General features: G+C 43.3%; 1 protein-coding gene across 1 annotated transcript in view; it reads right to left on the bottom strand.

Moving 5' to 3' along the window:
- The window catches only part of LOC147663374 (hexokinase-2), a 194,893-nt gene that overhangs the window by 140,726 nt on the left and 37,363 nt on the right, over positions 1–16,804 (bottom strand). The window contains exon 2 of the mRNA XM_086950488.1: positions 10,657–10,819. Within this exon, the coding sequence (XP_086806614.1) occupies positions 10,657–10,819 (163 nt within the window). The remainder of the gene's footprint in view (positions 1–10,656; positions 10,820–16,804) is intronic.

Below are 16,804 nucleotides of genomic sequence, written 5' to 3'. Positions count from 1 at the left end.
TAGTACTAGGTGACCATAAATCTGAGGAAAAGGTCATTAGCTCAGGGATCCCACAGGGCGCTAGTTTGAGTCCTGTTCTTTTTAATCTTTGTATGGTCCCCTTGATTGAGCTGATTGCGTCCTATCAGATTGAAGTCATTTCGTACGCTGAAGATACTCAGCTGATTCTAGTGTTGGATAGGGAGCTGCCTGGGGCTGTAGAAAACTTGATGACTTGTCTCAAGGCTACATTTGAGTGGATGAATAAAAATCACCTCAAATGTAACTCGGGGAAGACAGAAATATTACCTTTTGGACCCCAAAATCTGTTCTCCCCTAAACAATGGTGGCCCGAGGACGCAGAAGCTCCTCCTAACACTATGGCTTCTGCGCGAAATCTTGGGATTAAATTCGACGACCAACTCTCATTCAAACAGCAGGCGGTAGGCGTAGCTGGCTCATGTTTTCAGATCATCAAATCACTGAGGAAGTTTTTTGATCTCCTTCCTCTGGCAGCCAGAAAGACTGTTGCAGTGGCTCTTATAACATCTAGATTGGACTAATGCAACAGTCTTTATGCAGGCACCAACAAAGCAGTGCTGCACAGGCTGCAGATGGTCCAGCATGCCTGCTGCTCGCCTGGTACTTCGCTGGCCGAGAAGGTCATCCGCCTCAGCGGCCCTCAAGATCCTACACTGGCTGCCCATCCACAAGCGCATTCTATTCAAGGTTCTGGTCATCACCTTTAGAGCCTTTCAATCTCAAGGTCCTAGATACCTGCTGATTGGCTTTAAACGCTATGTGCCAGCACGCTGCTTGAGGTCCGCCAATCAAAATCTTTTGGTGATCCCCAGATTTAGATTGGCCACCAAGGGAGGGAAATCTCTTTTTGTGTTAGGATCAAGAGCTTGGAATAAACTGCCAGCTCCGCTTCGGTGCATAGTCAAGGAGAGTCATTTTAGGAAATCTCTGAAGACATGGATCTTCTCACTCTCCGATGCGGCCTGCCGAGCACTAGTGTAAAGCTTGTATTGCGTGAAACTGCCTTCTGTCCACCAACCTATTTCAGCGGGGTTGGGTGCTGAGCGCCAAGATGCTCCTCGGAGTGATAGTAGCGCTATATAAATGTGTGCTTACATTACATTACATTACATTACAATACTGAAAAGTAGTAAAGTTAGACTTTTGGTCTAAGTTTACATTGTTGAAACTGAAAAGTACAAAAGTTTGATTTTTTGTTTAAGTTTACCATTGTGAATCGGGCCCTATTTTAATGAGGACTTAAACACAATCATCTTTGTGCACTATCTCTGTGGGGACTTAACCTCATGCGCGCTAGCGGAATTCTGCTCGTACGCTGAGATTTTTAAAAGCGCATGTTACGTGACGAGCTGGGCTCGTCATCAGCGTGCGAGGAGGCTACGCCATGACGAGCCCAGCTCGTCATCAGCGTGGAAGGGGTTAAACATAACTATAATAACACTCTGTATTTGTATGGGCTTAAAAAAAACTATAATACTTGAACATCACTATAAAAACATACTATCTCTGTGGGGACTTCAAGTAACTAAACACAAGCTCTGTTTCGACTTGAAGCACCAGGGGGTGCCATGAGGCAAAGTTAGACTTTTGGTCAAAATGTACCTTTGTGATTACTGAAAAGTAGTAAAGATAGACTTTTTGTCTACGTTTACCTTTGTGAATCGGGCCCTATTTTAATGAGGACTTAAACACAATCACCTTCATGCACTATCTCTGTGGGGACTTAAACATCGCTATAATAACACACTATCTTTGTGGGGACTTGAACAACACTGTAATACAACACTATCTTTGTGGGGACTTGAACATCACTATAATAACACACCATCTCTGTGGGGACTTGAACATCACTATAATAACACACCATCTCTGTGGGGACTTGAACATCACTATAATAACACACCATCTCTGTGGGGACTTGAACATCACTATAATAACACACCATCTCTGTGGGGACTTGAACATCTCTATGATAACACACTATCTCTGTGGGGACTTGAGCATTTCTAGAATTACACACAACCTCTGTGTGGACTTGAGCATCATTAGCTTCACATCCTTTATAATGGGATTTGAATGTACACACTATTTCAGTATCTCTGTGGGAACTTAAACATCTATTTTGGTAAAAATGTAAGCAGCTACTCAAGCTCTGGATTCCACTTGACCATATTCCTTTGTTCCATATGTTAATTTCTTTATGTGTTAGTTCCCTTATCTCCTAACATTTTAAGCACTGATAAATAGGTTAAATGCAGCTTTAAGTGTCTTTCGTTAAGCATGATATGGTATTTTCTGCACATTAAGATAATCTGCCTTTATTGTATACCCCTATTATATATGCAGCAATTCATATATGAATATAATATAATGTTGTTTGTGTATATTGTTGCTAAAATAAACATTTAGCCATGTGCCTTTGACTGTATTCAATCACAAATAGTGTTATGGACTAGGTCCCCACAAGGATGGTAGCACGTGTTCAAGTCCCCACAAGGATGGTGCTGTGCGCACAATTAAATAACAATATATTTGCAAATTTGAAGCAGGATCCTGTATCATGAATTTTTTCTGAACATTTTTCTGTTAGTTGTGTGTTTTAAAAACATTGGGAAAGGTAAGTCCCCACAAGGCAGGTATTCACACATAGTCCCCACAAGGATATGTGTGTGTGTGTGTGTGTGTGTGTGTGTGTGTGTGTGTGTGTGTGTGTGTGTGTGTGTGTGTGTGTGTGTGTGTGTGTGTGTGTGTGTGTGTGTGTGTGTGTGTGTGTGTGTGTGTGTGTGTGTGTGTGTGTGTGTGTGTGTGTGTGTGTGTGTGTGTGTGTGTGTGTGTGTGTGTGTGTGTGTGTGTGTGTGTGTGTGTGTGTGTGTGTGTGTGTGTGTGTGTGTGTGTGTGTGTGTCAGAGTGTCAGAGTGTCAGAGTGTCAGAGTGTCAGAGTGTCAGAGTGTCAGAGTGTCAGAGTGTCAGAGTGTCAGAGTGTCAGAGTGTCAGAGTGTCAGAGTGTCAGAGTGTCAGAGTGTCAGAGTGTCAGAGTGTCAGAGTGTCAGAGTGTCAGAGTGTCAGAGTGTCAGAGTGTCAGAGTGTCAGAGTGTCAGAGTGTCAGAGTGTCAGAGTGTCAGAGTGTCAGAGTGTACGAATCATTGAGAATGAGAGAGAAGGCTGAAGCCGGATGTGAATGAGTAAGACTGAGTCACAGTGAGACTGCGGTGAGGGAGGCTGAGTGGGACTTCGTGTGAATGAGTGAGACTGATTGTGTATGAGTGAGTCACAGTCAGATTGAATCAGAATGAATAGGACGGAGTTAACCAGGGAGGACGAGTGAATTATGGGAAGATTCAGGAAAACTAGGTGAGATGGAGTACAACTGAGATGGAATTAGTCAGAGTGACAGAGTGAAACTGAGTGAGTCTCGGTGAGGTTGAGTGGGGCTGATTGAGTAGGAGTGAGACACAATGAAATTGAGTAAATTGGAATGAGTGGGACTGAGTAAATCAGGGAAAAGGAGTGAATCATGGGGAGACAGGGTGAGTCGGAGTGAGTGAGTGAAACTGAGCGAGACTAAATGAGTCAGATTAAGACTGAGTCAATCAGAATGACTAAGAAAAAGTGGGATTCAGTGGGAGTAACTGAGAATGAGGAAGACTGAGTGGGAAAGAGTAAGAACGAGCGAGACTGCATGAGTCCGTGAAACGGATTTAAAGTAAGTAAAAGTGACTGGAAGTGCGAATGAGAGTATACGACTAAGACCGAGTGAGAATAAAATCAGAGAATAAATACAAGCACGTGTGAGCGAACCCTCCAAGTGAATGAGGGTCACTGGATTTCAAGCCATGAATACTCCCCAATACTTTTGCCAGGGGCGGCCTTAGGCATGTGCAAGCTGTGCACCTGCACAGGGCCACCAAACCCCAGGGGCCACCACGCCAATATATATCCTTAATATAATAATCCTCTGAGGATGGATACATTGCGTGGTGGCCCCTGGCAGGGATTTGGCGGCCTCTTACTCTGTTCCACTTCCAAACACTCTGGCCCCCTCCTCTTCACTGGCCTCCGCGCTCTGCCCCGCCTGGACCCCCTCTTCCGGGGCCCCCTACCTGCGATCCCTGCCCAGGGCCGCCAAGAGCCTAGAGCCGCCCCTGCTTTTGCTCTTGACCAGCCACCCCTGGTCAAGAGCAAGAGAGAGAAATCCAGAGAAGAGAGAAAGAAGGACGAAGAAAAAGACAGAAAAGCAGTGACAAAGGGAAAAGTAGTGATGAAAAAACGTGTAAGAATGAGATAGAGACAAAACTTGTAGGTTAGCAGAGGCAAGAGGTGGAATCCAAACTGGGCAGTATCGATGTTCAGGCACCCTGGCGATCAGCAGCAACAGGGCAGACTCTTAATAAAAACATTGGAGATGGAATATATATATATATATATAGATATATATATATATATATATATATATATATATTCCAACAGCACTATAAGATGAGGCGTTAGTCCCCTGCAGACAATAGACCCGTGTTGGGTATGTACAGACCACCAGTGTCTTAAGAAAGGCTATGACGACATGACACATAAGAACCAACAAGAGGGTGGCTCACGCCGGGAAAGGTGGGGCTGGATACACGGCAACAAGTAGTAGCAGATATCAGTGGGAGGATTAAATAAAAAAAAATACCCTAAAAGAAACCGTGGAAGACGGAATGAGACACTAATTATTTGAATTTTGAGTACTTGATATGAAATTATGTTTTGCATGTGAAAGCTGAAAGGGTGTTCTCTCTTGTCATGGCTAGGTCATTTCTATTACTCATTGGTATGTTAACGGGTGGCCATCTGAATTAATAAAGGCCCGATGCCTGCGTCTTCCAGATTGTCAGCTTTAACACTGCGCAGTGCTCTCGTGTGGCGAACACCTACCGAGAAGCTAACATCGCGGGATTACAGAACGTGTTTGCACAAGGGAGACAAGCACACTCTTGAATACGATACACCCTTGTGGCGGAAGAGCCTCATTATAAACACTGGTAACCTAGCTACGCTAAATCCGGAGCAGGCTCGGAGCCCTGCCCGATCATAGCAGGTATCACGTTCAAAGGGGAGGGCGGAGCAGGAAATATTCATTCATTTACTTTATTTTAACAATGCACGGCCTACTTATTTCATACAAACCATGCAGCTTTTGCAAAAGACAAAAAAGGGAGCATGTCACAGGTAAAGCTTTGTACGGGTATGCTGGCATCTTGGGTGAAGTACATTCATTTTTCATCCGATCCCTTTTTTATGCCACCCATGTCGAAAGGCTGAGGTTGAACTCTCCGTCCCCAGACCCACGATCCAGCAGGCGGGGTCACCGCTAAGTCCCCGTGCTGCTGATGCATACCAGGAAGTCTCCTTTTGTGCCAGTCCCTGAAGGCCTTTTGAAGGTCAATAATTTCAGAAAGGTTCGTTCTTGCAAATCTATCAGTGTTGAATTGGTTTGTGTTGCCCATCGGACAGCTCTAATGAATATGGAAGGGCACAGCAGAACAGTGTAAGCAGAGTACCCAGGTTTCACACAACCAGCGAGAATGCTTTTTTTTCTTCTTCAGGTCTGGACCACAAAGGAATCAGGCAGTGGCGGCTCCTCTGCTAAGGCGGAGGAGCGCCGCTCTACTACCAGGAGCAGCAAAGAAAGGAAAAACCAAATGATAATAACGGAACGTTTTTTTTGGGGTTCTGCTGCAGCACTGCGTGAGGGGTCAGGGCAGAACTGCATGGGAGTAGTGGTAGTCACTCCTGTGCACAATGACTATTTGGTCGGCTCTCTCTGGCCACCCAAAACAGTCATGCACACGCCCCTGTTCTCCATGCAGGCTGCATTACAACATGCATGGAGAACAGGCCCACCCCGACAGCTCCTGGCTGAGCGCCGTGTCACGGCACACAGACCACTGACAACGCTCCATTGGAGCATTGCGATTTGTTCAGAGGTGGGAGCCTGGCTGCTTGCTTCCTGTTCTGAACTGGAGTCAGACACAGGCACGCAGGAGAGAAGACGCGGGACCCGGCGGAGGCAGCAGCAAGGTACTTTTTTTTTTTTAAGCAGCCTGCGAGCAATCCCCTTACCCTTACCCACGAGTGTGCTGGCCACCCCTGCTCCCGGAGCCCAGCATGCTAGACTCCATCCCAGACTGGTCATTCCCATCGTTTATTGGACTTTACCCCAAGCTCTGCTGCCTCCCCAGGATTATACAATGCTTTTTAGGATTTCCCTGAATGGTACCGGTTTGTGCCCCTGCCGCTCTAGAAGAAGCTCTAGCACAATTATAAATAACACATTTTCAGCGTAGGAGTCACCTCAACCCTTACGTTGTGATACCTGATCCACCAAGGGATTCTTTCCAAGACTATCTACAGCTGTAATTGTGCCAGTTCCCATGGGGACCTCTCAAAGTGTAGTTCGCATACAGAAGCACAGCACAGTTGTCCAGTGTCAGCACAGTACAAGAGCTGGCTGAGGACCCTGTACCTGAAAGTCAACACACATAGGAGCCATTTGTTCACAGCATCTAGGCACCATTTTTATTTGGGCCACCCAACTCCAGACTTCTAGCAGCTGACAAAAAGGCACTATGTGTGCTGTGCACATATAGGACCAGCTTGTGGCATCATTGACTATTCCAAGGAGCGGAGATTGGGCCAGTACTCAGGATATGTCAAATAGAGACGATAACGGCAAAGACCATCTGGGGGGCACAATTACCAGCAACACCATGCAGATCACAAATGATTTTACATTTCACCTGTTCTCACGGTCTTGCCATGACATTCCAACAACGCAAGGAAATGCAAAGGTTCAGAACACAGCTGACCTGCTCTTCCTAGTGTCTCAGACTAAGGGTGCAACGCCTACCCAAGGATCTCCTGCAGAAGCAGATAACTATGTTATAAAGAAACGGACAAGATGAGTAAAAAATGAGTAAGGTAGGTAACACAAAAAATACTATCTGGGACACATTTGAGGGGCTTGGGGACCGGAAGATTACAGGCGAATTCAGATACCAAAAGCTACTTAGAAGTTTGCAAAAGGTAAGGTTGAAAAACAGTTGTAACAAAAAGGTCTTGGGCGCCCAGAAACTATTCATAAAGTTACATGCCTTCTCTCTCCTGGTCGGATTTACCAATCATGGAGTCAATGAGGCATGGGCTGGTTCTGATGGATGGTGGTGGGCCGCACATTTTGATCTGTAATACTACTTAATGGCACAGCCTCAGATCGTACGTTAGCCAATGCAAGATAAGGGGTATACGTTTATCTATAGTCAGTGCACAACCGTGTGGAGGAATCTAGTATAAAGGCAGAATGGCGGATGTGAAGCTATTCGAATGCTGAATTTTAGTGTGAATTACAGAGACTGACCCTGCAGAAGCTTGCAGTATACTCACTTGAACTGTCAGTCTAGTATATTGTGAGTCAGTTAGATGTAGTCCACATCATCGCTAGTTGAGGGTGGAGCCATTTAGTCGGAAAGTGAAGTAAACAACATTAATCCTCACTTGGGGCCAGAAGGAGTCAGATCCGGCTCATGTGTAGGGCTGGTTAAATTTGGAGCGGAGGCTGTGCCCTTCAGCTTACAAGAGGAAGCATAAACATCAATATTTTGGCATGAAGAGCGCTGGTCTAATGCGCACGTAGCTGCTGGGTCCTGACAGCTTACAGTAAAGTGGCAATCATGAGGTACAGTCGGTTCAGTTTCCTCTAGTACAAACACAAATATAAGAGCTCCACAGCAGACTCAAGCTCATATTGAGTGACATAAAATTACAAGAGGGTCCGTTTTCGAGCTACTCTCAATTATAGCCGTTGCATAAGCTTTGTTATCACTAGGTTCCAAAGCAAGATCCCCTTCTAATAAAGCTGGAGACTCAAAATGAGTCATTGGTTCCACAGGACAGGATTTCTCTGATGAAAGTTAAAAGGCAAAGGAGTTGGAATTTACTGCTTCATACGATTGACTTGCCCCATCAAGGTCAATGAATGATGTTTCTTCAAGAACACCGTCTGCTTTGATAGCGGCTTTGCGACAGTCATGGCCTAAATATAAAAACCAAATAGTCTCTTCTCCACTGCCACCAGCCAAACGCAAAATAACCAAATTAACTCTACTAGTACGCGAGATACAGGCATGGTATCCCAACATGCTTCCGTGCCCGAACTATTGCATTCAGAGGTGTCTCGATTTGAAGGGAATTTTTCGAAAAACTGAAATTCCCCAGCTTAACCTTCTTTTAAGATGGAGCCACCTTGAAAGAGAGGATGTCCTTCAAATTAACAAATATATGCACAGGTGTGATACTCTTTGAGAAACTTGACCAGTGAATAGAGACTTCATAAAAAGAGCGAATCAAAACAGATGGTCCTATCTTTCTACTTTTTTTTTTTTTTTTTTTTTTTTTTTTTTTTTAACTAGTCCATCGTTCCCATGGATTTTGCAAAATTGTCAGGTAAGCTGCAGTGACCACGTCAATCTTCCCGAGCCACTTCCCTTTTGAGGTCTAGCCTACGCAACACGCATGCGCTACATAGGAAAAAGGCCTTCAGCAATGAATTGTTTTTCAGTCAAAAACGTGCACGCATTGCATTGCTTTGGATGCAACGTGTGCACGTTTGGCGATTCCCTTGCGGAATCGAGCTTTAACCTATGGTTCCTGAACAGCCGCAGGCCCCCTCCTCTCCCTTGCTGCCTCTTCCTCTCCCATCTAGTTTATGTTTAGTTTTTTTCAGCACCAGGCGCGCGCTGGTTCTTTTTTGGATCCATTTCACAGGGAAGCAACTAAATGAAAGAAGGAAAGAGATGTTGTGAACCGTTTCTTCAAGGCACGGTTTTCAGTAAGTGAGGCGAGTTATATATTTATTTTCGCTGAATTTCTGTTGCAAATATTCTGGCTACTATATTTTTGTAGCAGGACAATTTTGTGCTCGATCTGCTGCTGTTGCAAGGAGCGAGATCCTGAGAGTACTCTGGGAGGCGCTAAGGTCTGGTGTTGACCTCCCACTAGGCAGGACAGCCTTGCCCAAGAGAGTGTGCCTGACTGCGAATGGCCACTGATTCTGCAGACATGATTTAAAGTCAAATAATACTGGATCAGAATCAAACCACATTGTTTTAAAACAACCGAATATATATACAGTTCCGCACTTCTCTTTCCACCTGTGGACAAGGTTTGTCTTTCTGGGGAAACATTCAAGGTCGGCTGAAGACAGACAGTGCCATTTCAAATCAATTAGCAGTGTCATCTGCCTACACCCGGGGCTACCCAGCAGTGGCAGATATCCACAAGGAAATAAGCAATACCATAATCAGAGCCAAATAAATTATGTAATTCTGAAGCCGCCTGTTATCAGCTTCATTGTGGATCTGCCGCACTTGCCACATAATCCACCACATGCTTCATAATATGCAGATTACAATAAAAAAATTCTAACTCAACTGAAGCAAAGGTTACTGGTAGTCCATTTGCAAAGGTTAGCTGGGCACCTATTAGTTTGTGGTTCCTGAATTGAAGTGTTAAACAGATAATGAGATGTAATATTTACCCAGAAAGGGTGTTAAATTGATAATAAAGTGAAATACTGCAGCAAAATGTGCAACATTTGACTGCATAATTTAACTTTTCTGAACTTCCACAGCCATATAATTCAAATGGCCTTAACCATAACACACTATAACTTTAGAACACATAAATGATATCAAAAGATGCAACAAAGAAATCCTTATTCCAGAGAGAAGCCCTGGTAGTCTATTACAGTAATACGTTTCTACTGTTATTTACTCAGGTAGGTCTTCTGCTAGGTGGAATGTTAACGATGCATCTGCTACAATAAAAACAAGCATTGGCATAGCCAATAGGTCTCACCTTTGGGATCTTATAAGTGTTTAGCCATGCAACACTTGATGTTGTTGCACCATGGATATTGTGCTGGATAACTAAAGACTTATAATGTCCCAAAGGCGAGACCTATTGGCTATGCCAATTCTTGTTTATTCTTCTATTCCCCTTCCCATTTTCCTTGTTTGCTCACCTACATTCTACCACCTTTACTAGTATTTGATAATAAAGTAATGATAGATTACTGCTGAATAATGTCTAGCTATGATGTAATACTATAATGTACAGCTTTCATAATTTAGACGGAAGATTGATATTTATTTTCTCTACATGTATGTGAAACATGCGTTTAATTTTTTGTTTGTTCTTGAACCAGTTTGACCCACATAAAGCACCTCAAAAACAACTAGAGGTGGGCGGAATTTGCGTAATCGCGTTACACAAATCTCCGCAAAACGGTAAAAAATCTCCGCGAACCAATAAATGTTTTGCCAGTGAATGAAAACATGGGATTCATGTACGAGGTGCAAAATAATCTCCCTAGACCATGATACCATTCGCTGCATTAAGGAAAATAAAATCATACACGTAAGTGGCAGGTTCTCCAAAATAACAATATATACGGACTGAAAATGTGGACATTACATTTCAAAGTAAGGAAGACCCAGCAATGATCATAGTTACCAACGGCCAGGCATGGCTGGTGTTAAGATGTGAATGAAGCGTTCATATTAGTTTAGAAGACTACAAATCCACTGTTTGCGAATTTACCTGTGCCATCTGGAGTAGATCGAACAAACGTTGGAAGCATTTTCACAGAACAAGTCGGATTTGTCCCAGCTCCAAGTCCCTTTTCCATCTCTTTGCGAAACCGATCCGAGATATCTTGCAGCACTTCATCAGAGAGGCGCATGTGATAGAGGTATTTGTCAACCTGCCAAAAACAGTTACATTATTGATAAAACTTTAATCAGTTACAAGAATGTGTTTTAGTTACTTCTTGACATTGAAAAAACAAATGCTGATATACTCATTCGGCTATCGTTGGCTCAAGCTACTCTGACCAACAAATATTTTGCCTTAACTTTCAAATGACTTAGTAAATGGAAAGTTGCCAGGATAGCAGCATTTGACATTCATGGTAAGCTTCCTCTGGGTAGTGTGTAGGAAAATGTTCAATTCTGCCTCACTTTGTAATCTTTCAATATATCAAATAGTATTATTGATGGAACGCAAAGTGTATGCTCCAAGGTGAAAAGGACGTATTACAGATGTTTCCATTTAATCAGTGAACCTGCTGCACCATCCACTTCTAACTCCATCAGAATCAAGTAAGAAACCAGGGGGAACACATTTCATTCAAATCACTCCATTGGCCCCTGGTAAATACCATAGTTGAGGGGTGGGCCCAAGTGGTGAGATGAGGAGTGCCTTCCAAACCAACATGCATACTAAGAACTACTTCTGTTCAATGTGGAGCATCGGCTCAAACTCACCAGCAGGGATGTTATTAATCAATATTGAATTTATGCCGGTGTTTGGCGTCGGCAACTTTTCCTAAACACCAGCCTACATTTATCCACCACATGGTGGCTCTGTGTGCCAATTTGTTTTGCCGAAGACCTCAATGGCTATTTAATGTACTTTAAACTAGCACATCGGTACTGTTGTCATTGGCATTTGGCAGAAGCTGGGGCGGTGCCAGCTGCAGTGGACTCCTCGGGGGCCCTGGCACTTCATTTTTCACAAATTAATCACTGTGCTGGCTTTTGTGGGACCCAGACCAAAATAATGTGATGAGGCCTCCTGCACCCGCCACCCCTTCATTGTTCACTTTCAACTCAGACAAATATCACTTTCGAATCAATACAACAGTGGTCGGTCTTGAAACCGCCTCCCCTCCCCTCCACGTGGGTTAACACAACCCTACACCGTCTGCAATGCAAAGTGTCCTCTGAGTCCTCACGGGCCGCCTCTGCAGCTCTTCCAGAATGCTCCAAAAAGGCAGTCAGCCTGAACCTCACAGCCATTACCAATGAGGTCTTCAGAAACAGGCACAAGGAAAGGTCCTGTCTGCAGCAGCAACAGCCTTTCCTAATGTAAGGCAGTGCTCGCTGATCTCAAAGTTATGGTGTCATGAGTGGAACAGTCGCCATTGTATGGGTTCAAAATTAATTCATTATTTTCCTTGCCCAATATACACCTAGCACCACAAACAGAAATTAATCTGCTCAAAACTTCAATAGACAACAATAGTGAGGAACAGGGATGTAAAAATTTTTCTCGAAGTTCTTATTTAGCCTTTTTTTTATCCGGTCTTGTGGTGGCAAGTGGACATAGGCAGTTCTCTGGTGATTAACTGTCATTTACTGTTGAGGTCCCCTGGGCCCAGGTACTACTTCACTGCTCAATAGGTGCCAAATGTGCTTGACTGCTCGACCTCACCGTCCCTTAGAGTTCCAAGTCTTAGATATCAAACACACCAATTTGGCAATCCCTTTACAGATCCAGGTCTTACTAAAGGTAAAAGAGGTGATAAGGATCCGATATTCACAAACTACGCTATCCCGTAGAGATCCAGGTCTTACTAAAGAAGGCAATAAGGATATGAAACGCAACAACGGCACAATCTTTAGAGATTCAATTCTTACGAAATGAGGTGATAAGGATACTAATAAGTATATGAAACACACAATTGGATGAAACAAAGCAGCAACACTCAAAGGTCAAGGTGATAATAGGAGCTTTAGTTTGGAAAGCTATAGATATTCATGTATCACATTAAAATGAACAGAAAAGCAAAACTGTGGGCTGTGGCAAGACTCAAACAAATGTTTAGTGCTTACATTGCAATTTGGTTAACAGCTAGATCTATGATCAAGTCTGCAGGCAAGAGACTGTGAGCCCTCAACCAAATCTGGCAATCTGTGCATTGCCGTTTATCACTATGAGCTTGGTTTACAGTCCTGGGCAGTACAACCAAAGGTGGCAGACTGAATGCTGCAGCATTTCATGTGCCCCTTTATATGGATACCCTTCAACCTACTTTCTCATCAGCGATTAGAGTACAGAAGGACAAAATGGAGGGCTTAATCCTAGGTACTTGAGAAGTAGCAACAATATTTTTTTTTAACTCACAAATCGCCTGGAAAAGCAAACTTGTGCTTTGCAAACGCTGATGCCAAGAGCAGCATATCCTTCAGACATCAGTTCCAGTGTCTGGAGCTGCCATGGCCAGTATGAAGATTTGCCCACAGACGAGGCTAGTTAATAAAAGTCTGTATGATTGACCCCAGAGTACTAACACCCTCCTCCATGCCAGATCTGCGCTTCCCGGCACCATGGAGTCAGTCCAGACTAAAGATAATAACTCACTCTTGAGGGACTGTCCTTGAAGGTAACAATCCAGACCCGGAAATCAGATGGGATTTCCCTAATAAAGACAGCACTGCTGGAAAGAAGCGCTTACCCAGTAACAATAGTGAAACCACAGACGCTCTGTGCTACACATCCATCCTCAGTGAAGGGGACTGGACCCACCTAGATAGAACAAGTTATTCCCCCACCCAAACAACAAAAGGAGCACCATTTTTTTATTTTAACAGTTTTAGAAATGCTATCACCATTTCGGGCCAGAAATCCTAAAAATGCCTGATTGTAGAAGAAAAGCAATGACCGCAGGTGGGAACAAAAAACAGATCACTCTACAGGTATCTGAACAATTTTCTACAAGAAATATAAAAATAAACTGTGCATGGAAACAGTAACGACCTTGAAGGCAACATTTGCGGCCTGCTACCAAATGGAAGGCGAAGAGGTCCCAAAACAGTTTACCCTCAAGTAATTAATATTCATACTCCAGGTTCTTTCAGAGCAAATACCTGCAACACAAAATCCCAGATCTTATGACTGGCTGGTAATCTCGAGCAATAAATACGGCGCAACCTGCAAACAACTCAACTCTACCTTTTGCCATGAAAACTACAATCCTCTTAATTCATTACTTACAAATGTCGAACTGTGCGCAGGAACGTGCTCAGAATAAGACACATCCACACAGGCTACAGTTATGGGAAATAAACAACATCAGATCGAGTAAGAATGTAATGGAACTAAAGGCCAATTACTGTTCTACAGATCGACCATCACAGCTGCAAGAAAGGCTGCAATCACATTACAAAATGGATCAATTATTGAAAAAAGTAAGACATAACATAAAAGGATCTCGAACCCTTGAATCTTCAAATGCCTTTACATATATAGTCATCGAACTATCGACATTCCAGTTAAACAAAGGCTAACCACGAGCAGCCGGAACTAGAAAACGAAAGGGATTATAAATCCAGCCAGTGCTTGAGCAAGCATCATTCCGAGGTGTCCATTTGGCACCACTCCAGCTCTGCATAGCTCTAAACAGACTATGACCTCCGATACGGATGTGACCTCCACCCCAGGAAACGGAGAGACACACGGACGTCACAAGTAGTATTTATGGAGGCCCTTTAACAGCTCCTGTGGCAACCACCTGACTACACCGTTCAGAAATGACAAATACCTTCTCAATGCCGTTAAAATGGAGTGTAGCCTTGACAAGAATGTAAAATCAATAACAATCAAGGAGGAAGACATTTAAAATTTAAAGAAACACCAACAGGAAGACCGCAAAATAAACGAGCAATGCATGCTGCACCAGTTCCCTCACTCAAAATAAGGAAAGGTGTAAAGAAGCAAATCTAAAACGGGGACTAACAAAGCAAATAAGAAAAACTAAAGGAGGCGTATATCCCTACTAAAATAGTCCATACACACATATTAGGTTACAACTTTCAAGCGAGAGATCAGGCACCAAGACCCAATATTCTCAGGGTGAAATAGCAAGATAAAAAGATGCCCCCACAACCCCTGCTAAATAGAGACATCTATTTGTAGCAAAAATCCCGAGGTTGAGAACTGGAGGAGGCATGGGCTTCTTATAGGCATTATTTTCAAGGTGGCCATCACATGCTTAAAAAGACAGCATACACAGACAGACTAACAACAAGAACGCGTGCCACTGAAAATGAAAGTACGGTCTGTGGATGGAAGTAGAGATTGTAAATTGAATAGCTAAACAACAATACACAATACGGCAACATTGTTATGCCAAAAATAACAACCATGTTACCAAGGGTATTGTGAATTGCAGATGCTTTACTAAATATGTAGACACAATTGGGGGTGATGGAATACTAATGATCTAGATTTCACCATATAGTTCTAAGTGTAGCCGGTAACCCTATGGCTCGATGTAAACTTTTAGTGGGTGAAAGCAACACAACAAACACAAATGGGTCAGAATAACTGACTGGAAGCTATGTACACAGTTTCCAGTAATATGGAAACTCTTGGACTCCGAGCCTGAGACTATACAGAATGAAAAAAATAAATTGCAAATAAATTGGCTTAAAAACATAACCTGCAAATATGGCATAAAAGTTAACGTTCCAAGCAAATGTATACTCCTTTGTGACGAGTAATAGAAGATGAGAAGTATTAGGGAAAATACTAAGAAAAAGCATAATAGTGGAGCAAAAATATTGTGGTGCCGCCGATTTACAATGTGAAAACCACAGTTGACGGACAGAATGCCGAACAATGTCATACATTCACCCCAGTACAGAGATCTGGGCCTAAATCCATTGTTTTTTGCACTCCACCGCAACCCAGTTCAGACATGGCCATATGCAAATCAGTCTCACGTCTGCGCATACCCATCCCACTGGGGGTGACAAATTCAAAAACCACAGTTGATGGACAGAATGCAGAACAATGTCATACATTCACCCCAGTATCACCTGTGTTTTTTGCATTTGTCTCCCCGAGTGGGATGGGTATGCTCAGACGCGAGTCCCATTCTCTCCACACCACTGGATTCAAGCAAGCCGGGCTGAAGACGGCTGGAATGCCAGAAACCAGTCCTCGGAAGCTTGTTTCCGGTCCAGGGAAGGCATGTCTTGGCAGTTCGGGCTGGACTGTTCCCATGAGGCACAGGGTCAGACTGATTTGCATATGGCCATGTCTGAACTGAGGTGGTGTGGAGTACAAAAAAACGATGGATTTAGGCCCAGATGTCTGTACTGGGGTGAATGTATGACATTGTTCTGCATTCTGTCCATCACCTGTGGTTTTTGCCGATTTAAAATGTGGCCCAAGTATACTTACAAAGCACAACAGTAAAGGTGCCATTAGATGAAAACAAAAAAGCTGCTACTTTTGTCAGAATATAGATATGAAGAAGAGGCAATATATTTAAATGGAGAGTTTAGTCCTGCAGAAGATGAAGCGAGTCTCTCGCAGGGTGAAAAGGTTCACTCCAGCCACTGTATGTATACAAATCCATTTCCATAATGGAGGCACTGAAGCCATGAAAAACGTCATAAAAGATTCCAGCTTCCAATTTTCTGACACTCTTAAATCACCCAGACAGAAAGAGTAAAAAACTAAATAAAAAAGGTGCTAAACATTTTGTTTAGAAAGTTCATCCAGACACCCATCGTCAATGATCATTCTGGCCAAAACATCAGCCGGAGGAGGAACAGAGCATAACGTTTTAGAAAAATAAAATAAAAACTCAAAGGAAGCAGGTAATCTGTTATTGCCTCATGAAGAATGTTTGTTAGTCATATTTTTGTTTTACCTCTAGGCACCCAGAGGATATAGCTTTGTAAACAACCACAATTGCTTCTGGAAGAACAAATATTAATCAGGTTGTGCAAAACCACATGCTCCACGTAACAGAACCACTGTCAACCAAGGTTAAGCAAGCAAACCACTAAGCTTCTCTTTCGACTCCACCTTAACCACAATGAACTGGGTTCAAACCAAATTAGAATCATGCGCATTCCAGCAGTTCTACTGAACAGCTATAAGGTTCCTCGTG

Source organism: Lissotriton vulgaris, unplaced genomic scaffold (genome assembly GCF_964263255.1).
Source record: "Lissotriton vulgaris unplaced genomic scaffold, aLisVul1.2 SCAFFOLD_1239, whole genome shotgun sequence".
NCBI classification, from domain to species: Eukaryota; Metazoa; Chordata; class Amphibia; order Caudata; family Salamandridae; genus Lissotriton; species Lissotriton vulgaris.
The sequence above is the reverse complement of the archived record's forward strand: the minus strand, read 5'-3'. Positions and strand labels throughout refer to the sequence as shown.